The sequence below is a fragment of the Nycticebus coucang genome, chromosome X (assembly GCF_027406575.1).
Source record: "Nycticebus coucang isolate mNycCou1 chromosome X, mNycCou1.pri, whole genome shotgun sequence".
In the NCBI taxonomy this organism is placed as follows: Eukaryota; Metazoa; Chordata; class Mammalia; order Primates; family Lorisidae; genus Nycticebus; species Nycticebus coucang.
In genome coordinates this window covers 96122501-96146164 of record NC_069804.1, presented here as the reverse complement: position 1 = coordinate 96146164, position 23664 = coordinate 96122501, and the positions used below count along the sequence as shown (strand labels likewise).

The 23664-nt window shown below is 36.1% G+C and overlaps 1 protein-coding gene across 1 annotated transcript in view; it reads left to right on the top strand.

Moving 5' to 3' along the window:
• The window catches only part of HDX (highly divergent homeobox), a 317694-nt gene that overhangs the window by 264151 nt on the left and 29879 nt on the right, over positions 1 to 23664 (top strand). Inside the window, exon 6 of the mRNA XM_053581081.1 lies at positions 12519 to 12726. Within this exon, the coding sequence (XP_053437056.1) occupies positions 12519 to 12726 (208 nt within the window). The remainder of the gene's footprint in view (positions 1 to 12518; positions 12727 to 23664) is intronic.

Here is a 23664-nt window from a genome sequence, read left to right as displayed (position 1 = left end):
CTATTTTCAGATTTATGATGATCCTGGAGGAACATTCATTACCCAGAAAGTAAAGCATTTGGAAAGCATTTTTCTCATTTGGCATATAAGGAATTCAAGGCCCAAAGTTATAAAATAACTGGCCCATCAATCATATAAAATGTTTTAAAATAAATATTTTTAAAGTAGGTGTGTTTAATTTGAGAAAAAATTATCATTCAAATATTTGATACCTAGGATATAGGAAAGGGAGCTTGGCCTGAAGAAGATCCAGAGCAAAGAATCAGAAATAATATCTGTAAGAATAAAACAATAGATATTCAGTTAAAGCAAGAGTATTTGGGGGGAAAAAAACTTCACGAATTGTACTTGGAAATCATGCAGAGTGTTATATTCCATATTTCCAAAGTTTTCACGCAAAGACTGGATGAAAACTTCAGGCCCTCAATGGACTGCATCATGCCCACTCACATTGGTCTGGGAAATCTTTACTTAGTCAACCTACTCAAATGCTAATTTCTTCTAGAAACACCCTCAAGGACATACTTAAAAATAATTATTTACCACTTATCTGGGTATCTCTAATCCCAAGCAAGTTGACACATAAAATTAACCAACAAAATACTGTAGAGTGGGTGGCTTATAAAAAACAGAAATTTATTTCTAATAGTTCTGGAGGGTGAAAATTCTAAGATCATGGCGCTGGTATACTCTATGTCTGAGCAGAGACCAATTCCAAGACAAGTTAAATTTAGCTATAATCTCATATAGCACAAGAGACAAGACAAGCTATAATCTCATATAGCACAAGAGCTCTTTATGAAGGTACTAATACCATTTATGAATGATCAGTCCTCATGACCTAATCACCTGTCAAAGTTCTCAATTCCTTTTTTATTTATTTATTTATTTTTTATTGTTGGGGATTCATTGAGGGTACAGGAAACCAGGTTACACTGATTGCATTTGTTAGGTAAAGTCCCTCTTACAATCGTATCTTGCCTGCAAAAGGTGTGGCACACACGAAGATACCAACCCCCTCCCTCCCTCCCTCTCCCTGCTCTTCCTTTCCCCACCTCTCCCTCCTTCTTTCTCTCTCTACTCCCCCTTTCCCCCACCCCCATCATGTCCTTAATCGTCTTCATATCAAAATTGAGTACATTGGATTCATGCTTCTCCATTCTTGTGAAGCTTTACTAAGAATAATATGTTCCACTTCCATCCAGGTTAATACAAAGGATGTAAAGTCTCCATTTTTTTTAATGGCTTAATAGTATTCCATGGTGTACATATACCACAGCTTGTTAATCCATTCCTGGGTTGGTGGGCATTTAGGCTGTTTCCATATTTTGGTGATTGTAAATTGAGCTGCAATAAACAGTCTAGTGCAAGTGTCCTTATGATAATTTTTTTTTCCTTATGGGTAGATGCCCAGTAATGGGATTGCAGGATCAAATGGGAGGTCTAGCTTGAGTTCTTTGAGGTTTCTCCATCCTTCCTTCCAAAAAGGTTGTATTACTTTGCAGTTCCACCAGCAGTATAAAAGCGTTCCCTTCTCTCCACATCCACGCCAGCATCTGCAGTTTTGAGATTTTGTGATTTGGGCCATTTTCACTGGGGTTAGATGGTATCTCAGGGTAGTTTTGATTTGCATTTCTTTAATAAATAGAGATGATGAGCATTTTTTCATACATTTGTCAGCTATTTGTCTGTCTTCTTTAGAGAAGTTTCGATTCATGTCTCTTGCCCATTGATATATGGGATTCTTTGCTTTTTTCATGTAGATTAATTTGAGTTCTCTATAGATTCTAGTTATCAAGCTTTTGTTCCAAAATATGCAAACATCCTTTCCCATTGTGTAAGTTGTCTATTTGCTTTGGTTGTTGTCTCCTTAGCTGTACAGAAGCTTTTCAGTTTAATTAAGTCCAATTTGTTTATTTTTTGTTACTGTGGCAATTGCCATGGCAGTCTTATTCATGAAGTCTTTCCCCAGGCCAATATCTTCCAGTGATTTTCCTAAGCTTTCTTTGAGGATTTTTATTGTAACATGCCTTAAATTTAAGTCCTTTATCCATCTTCAATCCATTTTTGTGAGTGGAGAAAGGTGTGGGTCCAGTTTCAGTCTTTTACATGTGGATATCCAGTTCTCCCAGCACCATTTATTGAATAGGGAGTCTTTCCTCCAAGGTATAATCTTGTTAGGTTTATTAGATGGTTGTAAGATGTGAGTTTCATTTCCTGGTTTTCTGTTCGATTCCAAATATCTATGTCTCTGTTTTTGTGCCAATACCATGCTGTCTTGACCACTATGGCTTTGTAGTACAGCCTAAAGCTGGTGATGCCCTCAGCTTTATTTTTATTACCACAAACTGCCTTAGCTATACGGGTTTTTTTCTGGTTCCATACAAAACGCATAATCATTTTTTTCCAAATCTCGAAAGTACGATGTTGGTATTTTAATAGGAATGTCACTGAATAGGTAGATTGCTTTGGGAAGTATAGACATTTTAACAATGTTGATTCTTCCCAGCCATGAGCATGAGAGGTCTCAATTTCTTACGCTATCATTTTGGGGGTTAGAGTTTTAGCATTAATTTGGGGGAAGGATAAAAATTTTCAGATCATAACAGCCTCTAAGATCACTTTATCACAATTCTGTAAAATTGTAATGAACTCCTTGGCATTTTCATTATACATTGGATCATTTTTCCCAATGCTTACCAGTTTTGAAGACCATCCAAAGAGGAAATATTTTAGTTTTGGTATACAGTGAAATATCACATGCTTCCAACATTCACATTATATAATTTCTCTTTTATTATTGTGTATTCCATTATTGCTCATTTATACAAAGTAGCATGAAAAGGAACTTGAAGATAAATGAAAATGTGGTTTCTGCTTTCTTTTCTCTTCTCCCTTCCCCAGCTTTTACAGCCCAAAAGAGCAAGAAATCCTATGGAGATTAATATCTTTCTTCTTTTACCCATATCATCATTTTATGAGCATGAGGGATTAAGATTATTGTAAAAGAAAAGCTTCTGCATTAACTATTTGATAAAGTATTCACAGATAGAAATTAGGGAAATATATGACAATTTTAAGGAGATTTAGTAAGAAGTTATAGTTGTTTTTATTTTTTCTGAAGTCTATCAATCTGTGTTCAGAGAGACAGTATAATGGGAAATTGAAATGTGATTATAGTTTTCAAACTAGTACTTCTCTAATAGAAGAAGTTTGCAAAGCTAGAATAAATAATATCATTTTTGTTTGTTTGTTTCTATTAGGTCATTTTCACTTAAGAGTTCATAAGACAGTTCATGTGTTTTTCTCTCTCTCTCTCTCTTTTTTTTTTTTTTAAGACAGAGTCTCAAGTTGTCACCCTAGGTAGAGTGCCATGGCATCACAGCCCACAGCAACCTCATACTCTTGGGCTTAAGTGATTCTCTTGCCTCAGCCTCCCAATTAGCTGGGACTACAGGTACCCACCACAGTGCCCAGCTATTTTTTGGTTATATTTGTCATTGCTGTTTGGCAGGTCTGGGCTGGATTCTAATCCACCAGCTCTGGTGTACGTGACTGGCTCCCTAGCCTCTGAGCTACAGGTGCTAATCCTCTTCATTTTTTATCATTGAATGCTAGGTATATCTAAGGAAATAAATTTTTTGAAGTTGACAGGGAAATAACCCTCAACAAATATAAAGAAGAATTAGTCTTTTTGGACTAACTGAATAGTTCTCCAGTTATGCTTTGCATATTTTTTTTTTTTGAAAAACACTACCAAATAACAGTTAACTTTGTTCATGTTTTTTTTACTTATTCATGTAGGCCTGTTGTAAGGAGAAATTCTAGTGGTTATACAAAGAAAAGGTATCATAATAAAATTCAGACCTAAAATTATAAAATGTTACTTCAAGTTTTAAGAATTCTTTGGTACAGTGTAGAGTGGCATGGTAAAACTAGGCAGTTTACAAATATTAGCCAAATAAAATGGGCTTTGTGAGAATTGCCTGAGAAATTTCGCACTAGAATTCATTTCATACTGCTGCTTACAAAAAAAAAAAAAAAAAAAAAAAATAGAGTAAATGTAATTTCTCATATTCTTACCACTAAGCACAACTAAAATCCCTGGGCATTATATCACAAACAAACATAAGAAGACTCTGAAGAGTAGAAAGAAGTCACATCTGCTAGAGACCAGGGGCTCAAGGAATGACACTTCCACAGTGGTGAGTTTTGTGGGCATTTTTTTTCTTTTTCTTTTTCTTTTTTTGCCTGATAAACCCCAATCGTTAATGGAGAAGCTGATAACCGAGAAATACCAATGGGTGCAAACACAAACAGCCAAAAAACCAAGAGATGGGCACTCTAATAGACAGAAAATATTTAGATAAGAATGTCTCCTCCAGCCAATACTATGGAAAAAAGCTGAAGTTCACATCCACCCCTATCACAAACAGGTCAAAGAACCAAGAGATGGGCACTCTAATAGACAGAAAATATTTAGATGAGAATGTCACCAGATTGGGGCACAACTAGATGTCCCAAACATTCACTAATGGGGTGGTGTTAGAGAAGGAAGAGTGGAGAACTAGGACTAAAATTCCTTTCTTTCTCCTTCTCCTGTCATGTCAGTAGAAGGCGTCCACCTCTCCCTCCACCTGTAAGTAATGATGATTCATTACTCTCCCAATTGGGGTGCTTTAAGAAGAGACCTAATGAACCTCTCAGACTCCCAACTCAACCCAGGGGTAAAAGGAGACCCCTCTCCCACTGGGTGTTAATGGAAGCTCATTGGAGAATCTGGACTTTTGTGATAGTCCATCATAAAATAGATGAATAGCCTGGGTAAACCACTAAAAAGTCACACAAAGGAATACAGAAAAATTCTGTAGATAAATACAAATTAAGTTCTAAATATGTTCAAATAACTCATAGGAATGCAGGAAAAAAATGAAAAAAAAACCACAAGGAAGAAATGGAAGGCAAAAGTAAAATAAGTACTAGCATAACAATAAGTACATTAAATTTAAATTATCTAATTTTACAAATTAAAAAACAAAAATTTTAAAATTGGATTTTTTTTTCATGTTTTAAATTTCAAAATATTAAGGGAGTACAAATGTTTTGTTACATGACTTGACTCAGGGCTGTAAATGTGCTCATCATCTGTACCCATTAGGTGGGATTTTGCCCCTCTGCTTCTCCTCTCTCTTGCTTGATTTCCAACGACTTATCCTCTCTTCTGTGCACTTGTGTGGCTATCAGTAATTCTAATTTATTAGAGCGTCAATGTAGTATTTGTTTTTTCATTCTTGAGATACTATGCATAGGATAATGTTCTCCAATTCCTTCCAAATTGCTTTAAAATGCATTAATTCATCATTTTTTATGGCAAAGTAGCATTGCACAGTATACATATACCACATTTTGTTATTCCAGAAAGAAAGGAATGCTTATACACTTTTGGTGGGACTGCAAATTAGGACAACCTGTTGTAAGGAGACATTCTAGCAGGTATACAAAGAAAAGGTATCATAACAAAATTCAGGGAAATTTACATCTTTATAGTGTATGTGCTTTGTTAATATTTGATCATTTTAGTAATTAAAAATGGTATTATATTTTAAATTTGTTTCATTCAATTAAAAATACAACATATTAAATGTACAGACTTGGAGAAAATATTTTCAAGCCACATATCTGACAAAGGAATCATACTCAGAATATATAAAAAACACTCAGTATTCAACATTTAATAGAAACAAACATTTCAATAAGTAAATGAAGAGAAATTTCCCTGAAGAGGATATACATACCGCAAATAATCACATGGAAAGATGTTTAAAATCACTAGCCATCAGGAAAATTCAATTAACAACTCAATGAGCTATTACTTTGCATACCTATGAGAACAGCTAAAATTAATACACACACACAATAATAAATTATGGAAAGAATACTAACAAACTGAATCCTCCATACATTGCTGATAGGAATATAAAGTCACACAGCTCCTTTACAAATTCCTTTGGCAGGGGCGGCGCCTGTGGCTCAGTCGGTAAGGCGCCGGCACCATATACCGAGGGTGGCAGGTTCAAACCCGGCCCTCCCAAACTGCAACCAAAAAATAGCCGGGCGTTGTGGCGGGCGCCTGTAGTCCCAGCTACTTGGGAGGCTGAGGCAAGAGAATCACTTAAGCCCAGGAGTTGGAGGTTGCTGTGAGCTGTGTGAGGCCACAGCACTCTACCGAGGGCCATAAAGTGAGACTCTGTCTCTACAAAAAAAAAAAGAAAAATTCCTTTGGCAGTTCACAAAACTTATAATGGTATGTTCTATGCATTGCATTATTATGCATCTATCCTAGAAAAATGAAAACTTAAATCTGCACAAAAACCTATTCACTACTCTTCATAACAGCTTGATATATAATAGTCCAGAATTGGAAACAAGTGTCCTTCATCAGGTAAATAGCTAAAAAAAAGTGGTACATACATATCATGGAATGCTGCTTAGGAATGGACTATTGACACACCCAAGTTGAATGAATCCCTGGGGAGTTATGTGAATGAAAAAATCTAATTTATGGGGGTGGAGGCAAGATGGACAACTGGAACCAGCTTTCCACAGAGGCTCCCGTCCAGATGGAGAGTTAAAGGACAGAAGTTTAGCAAGTAAGCCAATGGTTTGGAGCTGAGCCCAGAGAGAAGGTTGAAGAACACACATTAACCCTGATGAGGTGAGCTGCAACCACAAGGAAACAAACAATAGGTACAAAATCCATTGCCAAACGGATGGGAGTCCCCTCCCCCATGAGAACAGCTCACAGTATGCTCCATACAAACAAGTGAACAGAGTTCAGATCCTCTCCTATTTTATCCCATGGGAGAGACCCTCTTAAAACTTGAACTCCTTCCCAAGAAGAGTTACAAATGTGCCATGGCACTCTCCTGCCAGGCATAAAACTGTATAAAACTGTATATATTCTCTACCAGCAATTCTGAACTCCCAGCATTCCCCCACACTCTCACCCTGAGGTCTGGAAGCCTGTCCACATGGAGTACAGATTCTTGGGCATTTTCTTGAGAGATGTGGACAGGGCATGGGCTATTGCTAGTCTGTGCTGATTCTGTGGCATGAGAGTAAGGAAAATATGGTGAACTGAAGCTGAGAGAACCCTATGGGAGGCGGAAATGCAGTGTCCCATAGCATAGAGCAGCAACAGCAGCAGTGGGAACAGTAGGGCTCACACCCCTGGAGATATTTTGAAGAGACATTGCCTGCCTCTCTGGGCAATGAGAGGAAGCTGGGCATCTTCTCTGGTGGCAGCCACTGGCAGAACAGATCTTGGACAGAAACGCAGGCCCCATAAGTAAAGAGTATACCTGATGTGGTACCTGCCTGGGCAGAGTGTGGGGACTAGAATATGCATGCACAGAGATGATATGCTCACAGGGCAGGGTTAAGCCAGGACTGCTTTAGTGAGGCTAAGACACACCTAGCCCTCAGGGGATCATAGCTGAAACAAAAGCAGACAGGAACCCGAAAGCTGAGTGTGAACTCTAACCATGCCTGCCCCAACACAGACTGCAGCAGAGACAGATACCTCAGCTCCAGGCAGTGACAAAGACCGGGCTGAGTCGCAGTTTCTGTGAACTCAAACAGTGTCTGATCAGCAGAGGGACATAGCTGGGACAGAAACAAATTCTGCAAAATTGTTCTGTTCTGTCAGTACCATGAGTCAGGGGTGGGGCTGGAAGTGAGTGAAACACCCCAGCCTCCATTAAGCACCAAGGTTGTCAGGTCTCAGCTCACCCTGCAGGACAGTGGCAGAGAGCAGCGGCCTGGCTGAGGAGACATAGATATCCCGGTGACTCAGACAGGTACAAACTCCTGGAGGATCGGCTCATTCGAGGGAACTGTGTCACATCCCTGTGGGGTTACCAGTGACTGAAACTCTAGGAAAAGAAATAGCTGAAAATGTTAACAAATAGAAAAACATACCATGCTCATGGCTGGGAAGAATCAACATTGTTAAAATGTCCATACTATCCAAAGCAATATACAATTTTAATGCAATTCTTATTAAAGCTCTGCTATCATACTTTAAAGATCTCAAAGAAATAATACATTGTTTTATATGGAATCAGAAAAAACCTTGAATAGCCAAGACATTACTCATAAATAAAAACAAAACAGGAGGAATCACACTACCAGATCTAAGACTATACTATAAATTGATAGTGATCAAAACAGCATGGTACTGGTACAAAAAAAAAAAAAAAAAGAGAGGTAGATGTGTGGAACAAAATAGAGAACCAAGAGATGAACCCAGCTACTTATGGTTAGTTGATCTTTGACAAGCCAAATAAAAACGTTCATCTTTGACAAGCCATTTAAAAACATTCAATGGGGAAAAGACTCCCTATTTAACAAATGGTTTCAGGTGAACTGGCTGGTGACCTGTAGAAGACTGAAACTGGACCAACACCTTTCACCATTAACTAAGATAGCTTCTCACTGAATTAAAGATTTAAACTTAAGACATGAAATTATAAAAATACTAGAAGAAAGTGCAGGGAAAACACATGAAGAAATAGGCCTGGGTGAACATTTTATGAGGAGAACCCCTGGGGCAATTGAAGCAACACCAAAAATACATTACTGGGACCTGATCAAACTCAAAAGCTTCTCCACAGCCAAGAACATAGTAAGTAAAACAAGTAGACAGCCCCCAGAATGGGAGAAGATATTTGCAGATTATGTCCCCAACAAAGGTTTAATAACCAGAATACACAGAGAACTCAAACATATTAGCCAGAAAAAAACAAGTGATCCCATCTCAGTGTGGGCAAGGGACTTGAAGAGAAACTTCTCTGAATAAGACAGGTGCACAGCCAACAGATATACGAAAAATGTTCATCATCCTTAATCATCAGAGAAATGCAAATCAAAACTACTTTGAGATATCATCTAACTCCAGTAAGATTAGCCCACATCACAAAATCCCAAAACGAGAGATGTTGGCATGGATGTGGAGAAAAGGGAACACTTCTGCACTGCAGGTGCAAATGCAAACTAATATGTTCCTTTTGGAAAGATGTTTGGAGAACCCTTAGCTATCTAAAAATAGACCTGCCATTAATTTCTACAATTCCTCTACTAGGTATATATCCAGAAGACCAAAAATCACTTTATAACACATATGTTTGCACAATAATGTTTATTGCAGCCCAGTTCATAATTGCTACATCGTGGAAGATGCCCAAGTGCCCATCCACCACGACTGTATTAATAAATTGTGGTATATGTACACCATGGAATATTATGCAGCCTTAAAAAAAGATGGAGACTTGGGCAGCACCTGTGGCTCAAAGGGGTAGGACACTGGCCCCATATGCCAGAGGTGGTGGGTTCAAACACAGCCCCGGCCAGAAACTGCAAAAGAAAAAAGTGATGGAGACTTTACCTCTTTCGTGTTTACATGGATGGAGCTGGAACTTCTTCTTCTTCTTAGCAAAGTATCTCAAGAATGGAAGAAAAATTATCCAATGTACTCAGCCATACTATGAAACCACGTTATAGCTTTCATATGAATTATAGCCCAAGAATATGTGGAAAGGAGATGGGGAGGGGAGGAGAGGGAAGAGGATGGGTGGAAGGAGGGTGATTGGTGGGACCACACCTACAGTGCATCTTACAAGGGTACATGTGAAATTTACTAAATGTAGAACACAAATGTCTTAACACAATAAGTAAGAAAATGTCATGAAGGCCATCTTAACCTGTTTGATGAAAATATTTCAAATTGTATATAAAACCAGCACATTGTCCCCCACGATTGCATTAATGTATACAGCTATGATTTAATAAAAAAAGTCTGATTTATAAAAACAATATGCTCTGATTCTATTTATATATTATTCTCAAAAGTCACAGTTATAGAGGTAGGAAACAGATTAGTGGTTGCTGGGGGTTGTGGATAGTGGAAAGGATGGGAAGAGAAATAATGTATTAAAGGGACATAAAACTGTACACATACATTGTACAATATCAATTTCTTTCTTTTGATATAAGATGTAAGTTGGAGAAAATTGAAGGAAGTATATATAAGACTTATCTTTGAAACTTCCAGAGACTCTATCATTATTTCAATATTAAAAAAATTAAATTGATTCTAAATCTAATAAAATGAAATTTCTGAATACTTTAAATAGACAGGTAACCATATGGAACCAAAGTTAATACAGAGCACATTTTTACATAGAAAGACCAAGATTGGAAATGGGATATGAATTACAGTTATGCCTATATGCCTGAGTACATTTGAAGAAGAACCAATTCATTTTTCTTTCTTTTTAAATTTCAGATTAATATGAGGGTACATATTATTAGGTTACACTGTTTGCATTTGTAAAGTCCTAGTTGTAGCTGTGTCTTACACCCTAGAAGTGTGTCATATACCTGTGCATTGCACTACTTGGTAGGAACTTGCCAACCCCAATCCCCTAACCTCCAACTTGAATTTAATTTTTTCTCTCATGTAGGACTATAGCTGTTAATCTATTAATTTCAATTTATTATTGATATTGTACATGTGATGTTCGATTTTTCCATTCTTGTGGTTCTTCTTGTGCTTAGAAGATGGTTCTCTAAATCCCTCCAAGTTGTTACAAAAGATACAAAATGTCCATCTTTTAATGACTAAATAGTATTCTATGGCATACATACACCACCATTTTTAGTACAATCATGGTTTGAAAGCCACTTGGTTCATTTCCACATATTTTGTGACTGTGAATTGAACTGCTATAACTATTTGAATGCAAATTTCCTTGTCATAAAATGACTTTTCTTTCCTAGTAGATGCCTAGTACTAGGGTTGCAGCATCAAATGGAAGGTCTACTTTTAGTTCTTTGAGAAATCTCCTTTCTTTCTGTAAAGTATGTACTAGTTTGCAGTCCCACCAACAGCACATGAGTGTTCCCTTTTCTTTGCGCCCACACCAGCATCTACTACTTTGGGATATTTTGATGTGGGCCATTCTCACTGTGGTTAGGTGATATCTCAAAGTGGTTTTGATTTATTTATTTTTGATAATTAGGGAAGATGAACATTTGTTTTATGTATTTGTTGACCATTCATCTGTATTCATGAGGAAATATTTTGTTCATGTCTCTTACCCAGTTTTTAATGGGGTTGTTTGGACTTTTCCTGTTTATTTGCTTCAGTTCATTGTAGATTCTAGTTATTAGCCTTTTATCAGATTTGTAGTATGGAAATATCTTCTCCCACTCTGAAGATTGTCTCTATGCTGATTGTATCCTCAGCTGTGCAGAAACTTTTTAACTTGATTAGGTCCCATTTATTTGCTTGTTTTGTGATTGCCAATGGGATCTTTTTAATAAATTCTTATCCTAGGCTGATGAGATTCAAAGTTTTTCCCACACTTTATTCTAAGGATTTTATAGTTCCATGTCTTAGATTTAAATCTTTGTACATGGTGAATTAATTTTTGTAAGTAGTGAGAGGTGAGGCTCCAGTTGCAGTGTTTTATATGTGGCTAACCAGTTCTTCCAGCACCATTTATTTAATAGAGATTCTTTTCTTCAGTGTACACTTTTGTTTGCTTTATCAAAAATAAGATAGTGATATAATATCTAGGCTATCTGTTCTGTTCCATAGATCTATGTCTCCATTTTTATACCAATACCATGCTGTTTTCATCACTATGCACTTGTAGTATAACTGAAATCTGGTACATGATGTCTCCAGATTTGTTTATTTTCATAAAATTGTATTGGTTATGTGAAGTTTTTTATGGTTCCATATAATGCATAGAATATTTTTTCAAGATCTTCAAAGTATGACATTGGTATTTTAATGAGGATTTCATCAAATCTTTAGATTGCTTTGTATAGTATGGACATTTTAACAATGTTGATTACTCCCAGCCATGAGCATGATATATTCTTCCATCTGTTAACATTTTTGGCTATTTCTTTTCTCAGTATTTCATAGTTCTCTTTGTACAGATCCTTCACATCCTTTGTTAAATATACCGACTCATTTTTATTTACCATATTTGGTGAATTGTTTTCTCCAGAAACAAAATGAAAACGGAAACAAAAATGACTTGTAATAGACTACAGAATGTCTGAATATTTACATAAACCCTTTTCTACTAATAAAATATTTTAAAGTAAATCATAATTATTAAACTATAAAGGTTTGATATATTTGAGATGCTAACTACATTCATTTGACTATTATACACTGAATTTGTTTGTTGAAACCTCACACTTACCCCATAAACATGTACAATTATATATGTGTCAATTATGAACTAAATAGATTTTAAGAATTAAAAACATAATTATTTTTGTTTTGGCTTATTGACATAACATTTTATTACTCAATATACCTATTTATTCTTTTTCATCATATTTTGTGCAGTATATGTTCAATAAATTATTTTAATAGCCAGAACTACTAAGTTTTCTATGTTTACAAAACTTCCTCTTGTATTTCTCCTATAAAGACATGGATTGGGAATCGAAGAAGGAAATATCGTTTGATGGGGATTGAAGTTCCACCTCCAAGAGGAGGTCCTGCTGATTTCTCTGAGCAGCCCCAAGCTGGTTCGCTGTCTGCACTCACACAAGGAGAGGAAGCTAGGCCTGAAGTAGTAGAGGATAATGACAGAAATGATGAAGTATCCATCTCTTTGTCTGAAGGAAGTTCTCAAGGTACTTTATATGCTGACACTCATAATAATAGCCTTTATAAATTTGATGAATTTTTTACCTGCTTTTCAGCTCACTGCAATTCAAATCTAGTCTTTAAAATATTAAGCCAATCATTTGAAAGTAAATATATATATTTTTGGTTGGTAACTTAATTTTTATTCTTCTACAGGATTTTAAAAATAAAAATAAAATTATGATTAATCTATATTCATGGAAAACAATATATGCATACAGTAGTAGTAGTCACAGAAATGACAACAGGGAGCCTCAGGTGCAAAGACAAAACACAAGAATCACCAGAAATGTAAGAAAAGTAACATCTTGAAAGTGTTAATAAACTCAAAGTCAAGAAACCCAAGTAAACAGAGTTAATGGTGCACCAAAAAGCCTTTGTATATGTCATAATTATTATCTTCACAGGTATAAGAGAAGACAATATATTCACAAATGAGAAGACTTTCATATTAAAAAAACTACTTGAGCATCTTTTAATTATAAACATAAACTTTAAATCATAAAGATATAAATATATAAATTATAAGCAGAAGAATGAAACAACTAATGACTGTATTGGAAAGTAGGAATATTAAAAATTAAGCAATCTTTCTGCAAAAGAAAACAAAGAGGTATAGAAAATAGCTCCATAAACTCAAAAATAATTATGGTAGATGTTGCAGAATTGTAGAATAAGAGGTTAAAAAAGTCAAGAAGAAGAAATACCAAAAAAAATAGTAGAAGAAAATTTCCCTCTAAAACATTTTTAATGCCTCCACCTACACAGTCTGACACATCAAGTCATAACAAAGAACATTAATCTACCACAATAAAATCTACCAAATTTAGAAATATTGGTTATAACAATTCATACATTAGAGTCAAGTAAATGATTATTTTTATTTTATTGAAATTGTAGTCAATTTATGTTAGAGCATTATAAATTCATTGTAATGATAGAACGTATAGGATAATGCTATGAATACCAGGTTAGTATCCAGACAACCTGGACACAACTTCTAGCTTTTGCATTTGCTGCTTATGTGACTTTGAGAAAGGTATTTTAATTCATTGAGCTTTAGTTTTTTTTTTATCTGAAAAAGGGAATCAGACTGGATCATCTTTATAATCTTTCTCAGTGTTTCCCTGAATGAAAATTAAAATACACTATTTTGTGTATTTTATCACAAGTACACCATTTGTCCATCAGCAGTATGGACAAATCAAAGTACACCATTTGTCCATCAAAAGTATCTTTCATTTGCGTTCAAGTATAGAAACATTTATTTTCTAGACACCTTTCTTATTAACACTTTTAATAAGGTTTAATTTACATATTATAAGAACTAACCATTTTAAATATAGAATTCAATGATTTTCAGCAAATTTTGTATATTTGTACAATCATCACCATCACTAAAATCCAGTTTTAGATGATTTTCATCACTCCAATAACTCCATTGAGTTCATTTGCAGTCAATCTCCCTCTAATCTCAGCTCCAGAACCACTGATCTGCTTTCTGATTATATAAAATTATCTTTTCTGGGCATTTTATATAAATTAAATCATATATAGTCTTTTTTCATCTGTAAGTGAAAACCTGAGGAAGAATCATTCATTTTCCTATTTTCTTTTTCTTTTATCCAGCCCTATTTATGATAGTAAAGCCATATTTTCCAGTTCATTGTTTCCTTTATAAAAGATTTTGCTTAGGGTGTTTTCTGATATTAGAATTTTTGTTTATAATTTGTATGTTGTCAAGTCTACCAATACTTTCCTTCCTGAGTTCTAATTCTGGTGTCATGATTACAAAGTCCTTCTTTGAAGTACAGTTGTGTAAGCATATCCTTATGGCTTCATTTTTACAAGTTGACATTATTTCATGTAATATTTATTTTGCTTTAAGATGTATGAAAAAGGCTCAGTGTCTGTAGCTCAGCCACATACATCAGGGCTGGCAGGTTCAAACCGGCCAGGGCCTACCAAACAACAATGACAACTACAAAAAAAATAGCCAGGCATTTTGGCGGGCTCCTATAGTCCCAGCTACTTGGGAGGCTGAGGCAAGATAATCATTTAGGCCTAAGAGTTTGAGGTTGCTGTGAACTGTGATGCCACGGCACTCTACCAACAGTAACATAGTGAGATTCTGTCTCAAAAAAAAAGTATAAAAAAATTAATTTTATTCATGCAAATGGTTAACCATTTCAGTTGTCACTACACTATTTGTTGAATAATCCATCCTTTTTCCAGTGAATTTTTTTATCAAATATATGCACACATTTGCAAGGGTACATATTTAAATATACATGTGAAAGCATGTACAGGTGAATCAGATTCTACTTATATGTAAATACACATGTGCAGACATACACATGTGGATCAAATTCCAGATTTCCTATTAAAGTACCTCGATCTGATTATTTGTAATTGTGCCTTTAAAAATTCTTAATATTTGATTGTGCTCTTATTATTCTTCTTAGCTGTTGTAGCACATTGGTTCTTTAGAATTGTTTAGTCATAGCTTTTCCTAATTTTCTTTCCCAGATATAGTTGATATTACATTAAATTGATAAGAAATATAGGGATATAAATTGAATTCTACATTTATTTCATTTTTTTATTTTAATTATTCTAGAGGTACATAATAGCTGTGTATTTTTATAGGGCACATACAATGTTTTGATACCTGTATAAAATGTGAATTAATCAAATAAGAGTAATTGGGTATCTGTCCCCTCATTGTAGATGGTAGCAGAACATCCGTGTAGAGCTGTCCAGTTGATAATAAGGGTATGGAATTCATAAGAAGTATTAAAACATGAGAAGAAAAGTGGGAATCACCCATACTGAGGCCAAAAACATCTAGCCACAGAAATAGAAGGTTTAGTTAAGGTAAAAACTGAAAACTAAGTAAGGACAATGGGAAAGGGCTGCTTGTTGATAAATATCCAAATTTAGGGGCTGGAGGAAAACAGTAGCCATTGAGGTGGTAGTGCAAGATAGCAGAATTGAGACAGCCTCTTTGCAGCCATGTGAGGTGAGATTGGGGATAAAAGACTCCAGGCACCATTGGCTTGTGGGCTCTGCCCACAAACATTGCTTGAGGGGCATAGGGAGGGAGCAGAAGACTTCAGGACACCAAAAAGAGGACAGAAGCAGTGGAGAACCGGCAAGTACTTGCATGTGGGCATAGTTGGTGACACAGTTTACAGAGAGAGAAGGTCTGCCCTGTGTTTTTTGTTTATGTGTTTGTTTGTTTTGGACTTGGGCACTTGGTTGAGTTACTTTGGGAGAGCTTGGGTGAACAAGCAGGAGATTTTGAACAGTATCTAGGGGCAGGGACTGAGCCACCAGGTGGAACAAAGATTTTGCTGTTGGGCTGCAGGTGGGGTGTAGCCATTGTGGGAAAGCTGCCTTGCAGGCTCAGCCCTCAGGGCCTTGGCATGCCCGATAAGCAGGGAAGCCACTTCTGAGGACATTTGAGTTACACATGCTTTCCTGGGAAAGCCACTGAGTAGCGAAAGGACATGGTTTGGAATGATCCAGGTATGTGTCTATTAAGTGGGCTGATGAGAGCTTCTGGCTCCCAACCCTGAAGGGATTTAGAGCAAAGAAGTAAGGAAGATGGGACCAGGTTTTCTTGGCAAGACAGAGGCTCCAGTCTCCATCTTATACAGCTGTAGCACGATTGTGATTAGCATCTCATACCCCAGAAAATCACCTGTTACTGAGGCAATATGCAGCAAAACTATATATATATATTCCCATTTTAAAAATATTCATTCAACTCCCCCCCGGATTTTTCATTTTCTTTTTTCTTCTTTTTTCTCATGTAATTATAAATTTTCATTACTTCCCTCTTTAATAATAAGATCTTCATTTTTGCTAGTTTTTATGCCACTGTTATTCTTTTTTCCTCCAATTTTATACCTTAAGGTATCTGTTTGGTTTGGTTTGAATTACAGTATTTTTGTCTTTTTTCTCTATTTTGTGAATGTGGTGTCTTGTATCTGTTCAGGCTGGTAAAGAGCTCCAGACCTCCAAGGACCCACCCACTCAGCCCCCTAGAGGTTATGATTTGTGTATGTAGGTCAAATTACCCTACTGTATACCACTATTACTCCTGTCTCTCTCTTTCTGTTCCTCCTTCTTTTTGTACCTTTTACTCCCCCCATTTCTTTTCTCTCTTTTTTTTTATCATCTATCCTTCAAGCTCTTCACTCTTCCTTTTAGTCCTTTACCAAAAGGACATTTTGACACCTTAGGTCAGAGGCATGATAACTTAAAAACCAAAAGGAAGTAAGGGAAAGGAAAAAGCAGGGCAAGGAAACAGACAAAAATAAAACACTCATGAGGAAAAAACAGCAGGAAAAGTCCTGCCATTATGAAAACCAGAACAGAACACCCTCAACCAAAGGATCGTGAGGTAGCTACTGCAGAGTATTCCACTTATAAGGAAATATGAGAAATGACAGAAATGGAATTTAATGTATGGATGATAAAACAAGTAAGGAAATTGCAGAGAAAGTGTAAAATAACCAAAAGGAAATCTAAAAACAATCAAATAAGAGACCAACTATAAGAAGAATATAGGGGAGCTTAGGAATCTATTTTATAGAAAAGATATAGGGGAGTTTAAGGAATTGAAACAGTCAATCAGGGAAGTTAAAGATGCATTAGAAAGTATCAATAACAGATTACACAATGCAAAAGAAAACATCTCAGAGGTAGAGGATAAAGCTCTTGAGCTAACACAGGCAGTTAAATACACAGAAAAAAAGACATAGAAAAATGTTCACTGAGAGAATTATGGGACATCATGAAGTGTTCAAACATATGAGTTATAGGTATCTCAGAAGGGGAAGAAGAACACCCCAGAAGAATGGAAGCCCTACTAGAGGATATCAGAACTGAAAATTTCTCAAGTAAACCAAAGATTCCAACACACTCCTTTCAGAGGGATTTTGAATCCCAGGTCATCTCAGCTCAAACAAAACTTCTCTTAGGCACATTGTCATGAACCTGTCCAAAGTCAAGAGGAAAGAGAAAATTCTACAAACAGCCAGGAGTAAGTGCCAATTGACCAACAGGGGCAAATCCATCAGGGATATCACAGACTTCTCAAATGAAACTTTTCAAACCCGAAGAGACTGGTCATCTACCTCTAATCTACTTAAACAGAATAATTTTCAGCCCAGAATTCTTAATCCTGATAAGCTAAGCTTTAAAATTGATAGAGAAATTAAATCTTTTACGGATATGCAAATATTGAGGAAGTTTCCCACAACAATACCAGCTTAGACCTATTCTGCACAATGACCATCCCAATGGACCACCAGAAAACTAAACACCCACAAATTAAAGGATAAAACCTAGATTCCACAATGATGGAGAATATTTAACTAAGCATTGTACTTTCACAAAATAAGATGAATAGAAATCCACTACACTTACCAATTCTCTTAGTAAATGAGGATGCCTAGAATTCTCACTGAAGAGGCATCAGCTAGCTGAATGCATTAAAAAGCACAAACCATACATTTGATGCCTGTAGGAGACACATCTAGCCTCAAAGGACAAAGTAAAACTCAGTGTTAAGGAATGGAAAACAACCTTTCAGGCAAATGAGAATCAGAGTAAAGGATGGGTTGGAATCTTATTTTCAGATACAAGTGCATTTAAAGCAACTAAATTCAAGAAGGACAAAGATGGACACTTCATATTGGTCAAGGAACAATAGAAAAAAAAAAGACATTTCGATTCCTAGTTATGCACCCAACTTAAATGCTCCCGGATTTATGAAACAGTTGAATTAGTCTTAGCAATGTGATATCCTATAGCACCATAATAGCAGGGGACTTTAACACTCCTTTTACAGAGATGGATAGATCCTCTAAACCAGTGGTTCTCAACCTTCCTAATGCTGCAACCCTTAAATACAGATCCTGTGGGTCACAACCCACAGGTTGAGAACCGCTGCAACAGAAACTAAACAAAGATACAAGAGACTTAAATGTGACCCTAAAACAACCATGGCTAATAGACATACACAGAACACTCCATCCCAAACAAAGAATATACATTCTTCTCTTTAGCTCATGGAACATTCTGCAAAATATATCATATCCTTGGACAAAAATCAAACCTCAACAAAATGAAAATAATTGAAATTATATGTTGTATCTTCTCACATCACAAGGAAATAAAGTAGAACTCAATTCCAACAGAAATTTTCATCCCTTTCATACTTTGAATCGGACAAAACCTTGATAACCAGGACCAACGAAGACCTCAAATTAATCAACAAGGAGAAAGCCAACTATCCCATATATCAATGAGCAAGAGAGATGAATAGAACCTTCTCTAAAGAAAGCAGATGAATGGCTAACAAATATAAGAATAAATGCCCATTGTCCCTATTTATTAGAAATTGCATTATAAATGCAAATTAAAAGCACCCTGAGATATCATCTAACACCAGTGAGAATGGCCCACATCACAAAATCTCAAAACTGCCGATGCTGGCATGGATGTGGAGAGAAGGGAACACTTTTACACTGCTGGTGGAACTGCAAACTAATACAACCTTTTTGGAAGGAAGTAAACAGAACCCTCAAAGAACTCATACTAGACTTCCCATTTGGTCCTGCAATCCCATCACTGGGCATCTACTAAGAAGAAGAAAATCATTTTACCATAAGTACACCTGCACTAGACTGCTTATTGCAGCTAAATTTACAATCACCAAATTGTGAAAACAGAATGAATGCCCACCAACCCAGGAATGGATTAATAAACTGTGGTATATGTATATGTATATGCATATGTATACCATGGAATACTATTCATCCACTAAAAAAGATAGAAACTTTACATCTTTTGTGTTAACCTGGATGGAAGTGGAACATATCCTTCTTAGTAAAGCATCACAAGAATGGAGAAACAAGAATCCTATGTACTTAATTCTAATATGAGGACAATTAATGACCTATTACATGGTGGGGGGTGAGGGAAGGTGAGAGTAGACAGAGGGAAGGAAGGAGGGGGCTGGGGGTTCACAGTGTGTGACACACCTTTTGGAGGTGGGACACCAATATAAGAGGAATTTTACCTGACAATTGCAATCAATGTGACCTGGTTCAAAAAACTTAAAAAAAAAAAAAAAGTTATTCACCCTATAAAATACTATATCACAGGACCCCTCCCATTTTAAGAAATTTACCAGGCACCCTGAGAGTACTGGAAGAAACAAAATTTACTTACTTACTAACCAACTAATGTCACTGGGAAAAATAATGAAAAAAAGTTTTCAGAATAGGTGAATGATAGATATCCTATTAGTTTATCACCTCCAGTCCATCACCACTGTCCAGGTAACCAGGTGTGGATTAAAGATTGGAACCTGAGCCTACTGAAACCATGATGAAAAGGCCCCTACCTGGTGATCCTGTCCACACCAACAACAGTGAAGGTGAATGGCATCACTGCCTGGATACATCACTCATGTATGAAACCAGCCAGTGATGGGGAGTAGATGGTCCAATAACACCCAAAGCATCCCGACCCTCTTACACCGAAAAAACAGACAACAGCCCTGCACCAGTCACATACCAGGAGCTGACTGGTCTACACATGGCAGAAGCTTGAGGATGAGCAGCAGCAACATGGGACTGATTACTGATTATTTGCTTTAGACTTTTTCACCTTTTTGAATCTAAGGTGTAAGACATGATGAAGGTTGTGATAAATGTATCCAAAAGGTAACCCAAACTAGACAAACTGTCAAAATTGTGTAATTGATTTACTCTTATTACGAATATACAGGAAAGCCTGAAGGTACTTCGGGTACCCCCAGTGGGCCAGGTGTTTGCTGCAATCCTTCTGAAACCCCAGAGCAAACTGAATATGCTATGTGGTATACTGATATCCCTAGAAAGACAATAACTCAAGTTACAACAGAAGGAATACCTGAAGAAATAAAAAAAAATAATAATTAATAATTTTGCAATACATACAGACATGTCTTTTATATTTTCAATTATAACCAAAATTTTTCCGTGTAGAAATACTATATATTTCTGAAGAATTATTTCTATGTATTTCATATTTTGTGTTCTCATGTTAACTTTAATTCTCTAATTCTTAATGGTATACAATGGATATTTGTATATTGAACTTAAAAATAATAGAATAATGGTAAATATTTAAAAAAGACAAACTTTATTTCCTGTCATATCTGTTATTACCCAGTGTAAATGTCTAAGTTAATTTCTTATGATTAATGTTTTCTTGAACATAAAAATAAAATGTCATCCCCGTACAAAGGCATGGAAACTAAACAACCTTATGCCAAATGACAGGTCAAAAGGAAGAGCTATAAAAGGAAATCATTAATTTCCTTGAGCATAAAAACAGTAAAGACACAATATATCAACTTAAAACCTTTCCACTTAGAACTGGAACCAGACAAAGATGTCCACTATTGCCACAATAATTCAACTTAGTGCTGGAAGTTCTAACCAAGTGCATCCACATGGGGGCAGAGGAGGTCAAAATCGTGCTCTTTGCTGATCTTATATTTAGAAAAGCCCAGAGACTTGACCACAAAACTTCTGGAATTGACCAGGAAATACAGTAACATCTCAGGGCATAAAATCAGTGTCCACAAATTAGTAGCCTTTGTATACACCAATAGTTGCCAGTTGAGAAACAAATCAAGGATACAATTTCTTTCTAAGTATCTTCAAAGAAAAAGAAATACTTAGGAATACACCCAACAAAGAACTGAAGTAATTTTCCTTTTTTTTTTTTTTGAGACATAATTTCACTTATTAACCCTCAGTAGAGTGCCATGGGGTCTGTCACAGCTCACAGCAACCTCCGAATCCTTGGGCTTAGGTGATTCTCTTGCCTCAGCCTCCCGAATAGCTGGGATTACAGGCGCCCACCACGACGCCCGACTATTTTTTTTTGTTGTGACAATTTGGCCAGGGATGGGTTTGAACCCACCACCCACGGTATATGGGTCTGGAGCCTTACCCACTGAGCCACAGGCGCCGCCCTGAAGTAATTTTTCAAAGAGAAATATGAAACTATAAGAAAAGAAATAGCAGAAGACACTAACAAATGAAAGAATATACCTTGGTCTTGGCTGGGAAGAATCAACATTGTCAAAATGTCTGTTCTACCCAGAGTAATCCACAGATTTAATGCAAGCCCCTTCCTTGAGAAAAATAAGATAAAATAAAATAAAATAAAATAAAATAAAATATCAACATACATTTTGAAGAACTGTAGTATATAATACCTTGTTTTGTATTGAACCAGAAAAAAACCTGTACAGCTAAGGCTATTCTTAGTGATAAAAACAAATTTGGAGGCATTACCCCACAAGACTTCAGGCTATATTACAAGTCCACAGTAATAAAAACAGCATGGTATTAGCACAAAACAATAGAGACATATACATGTCATATAGAAAAGAATAGAAAACAAAGAGATGGGAGAAATCTCTAATTGCCATCTAATATTTGATAAACCAAACAAATGCATACACTGGGGGAAAGAATCCCTATTCAACAAATGTTGCTGGGAGAACTGGCTAACCACACATAAAAGATTGAAACTTGGGGTGGCACCTGCAACTCAAAGGAGTAGGGCACCGGCCCCATATACCTAAGGTGGCAGGTTCAAACATGGCCCAGGCCAAAAACTGCAAAAGAAAAAAAAAAAAAAAAAAGACGGAAACTTGACCCACAGTTTTTGCTAGTTACAAAATTTGATGCAAGATGGATGAAATACTTAAATCTAAGACATGAAATGATAAAAATCTTCGAAGAAAGTGTGGGGACAATTGTTGAGGATGTTGGACTGGGGAAAGATTTTATGATGAAGACTTCAGAGGCCATTGAAACAATAAAAATGAACAAATGAGATTTAGTTAATCTGATAAACATTTGCACAGCTACGGACACAAATAAAGCACAAAGACAACCTTCAGAATGGGCAAAGATATTTGTGGGGTATGAATCTGACAAATGGTTCATAACTAGAATCTACAGAGAACTCAAATTAATCAACAAAAAGAGTAAACAATTGCATCTATCACTGAGCAAGAGATATGAACAGAATCTTCTCTGATGAAGACATACAAATCACTAACAAAAATTTGAAAAGATATTTATCATCCCTGATCATCAAAGAAATACAAATTAAAACCATCCTGAGATATCACCTAACCCCTGTGAGAATAGCCCACATCACAAAGTCTCAAAGCTGCAGATGCTGGCATGGATATAGAGAGAAGGGAACACTTTTATACTGCTGGTAGGACTGAAAAGTAATACAGCCTTCTTGGAATTAAGTATGCAGAGTCCTCAAAGAACTCAAATTAGACCTCCCATTTCATCCTGCAATCTCATTACTAAGCATCTACCCAGAAGAAAAAAAAATCATTTTATCATAAGGAAATTTGCGCGAGACTGTTTATCACAGTTCAATTTACAATTGCCAAAATGTGGAAACAACCTTAATGCCCACCAATCCAGGAATGGATTAACAAACTGGGGTATATGTATACCATAGAATACTATTCAGCCATTTAAAAATATGGAGACTTTACATCTTTTGTATTAACTTGGATTGAGTTAGAACACATTCTTCTTAGTAAAGCATCACAAGAATGGAGAAGTAAGAATCCAATGTATCCAATTTCGTATCAATTCTAATATGAAAGTAGTAGATGATTAAATATAAGGCGGGTGTAGGGTATCAGGGAGCAGGGACGGGGGGATGGAAGGTCACTGTGTATGGCACATCTCTCGGGGGCAGGACACAATTATAAGAGATATTTTACCAAAATATTGCATTTAACAAATGCAATCAGTGCAACCTAATTCTTCATACCCTCAATGAATCCTAAACAATAAAAAAAAGGTAAA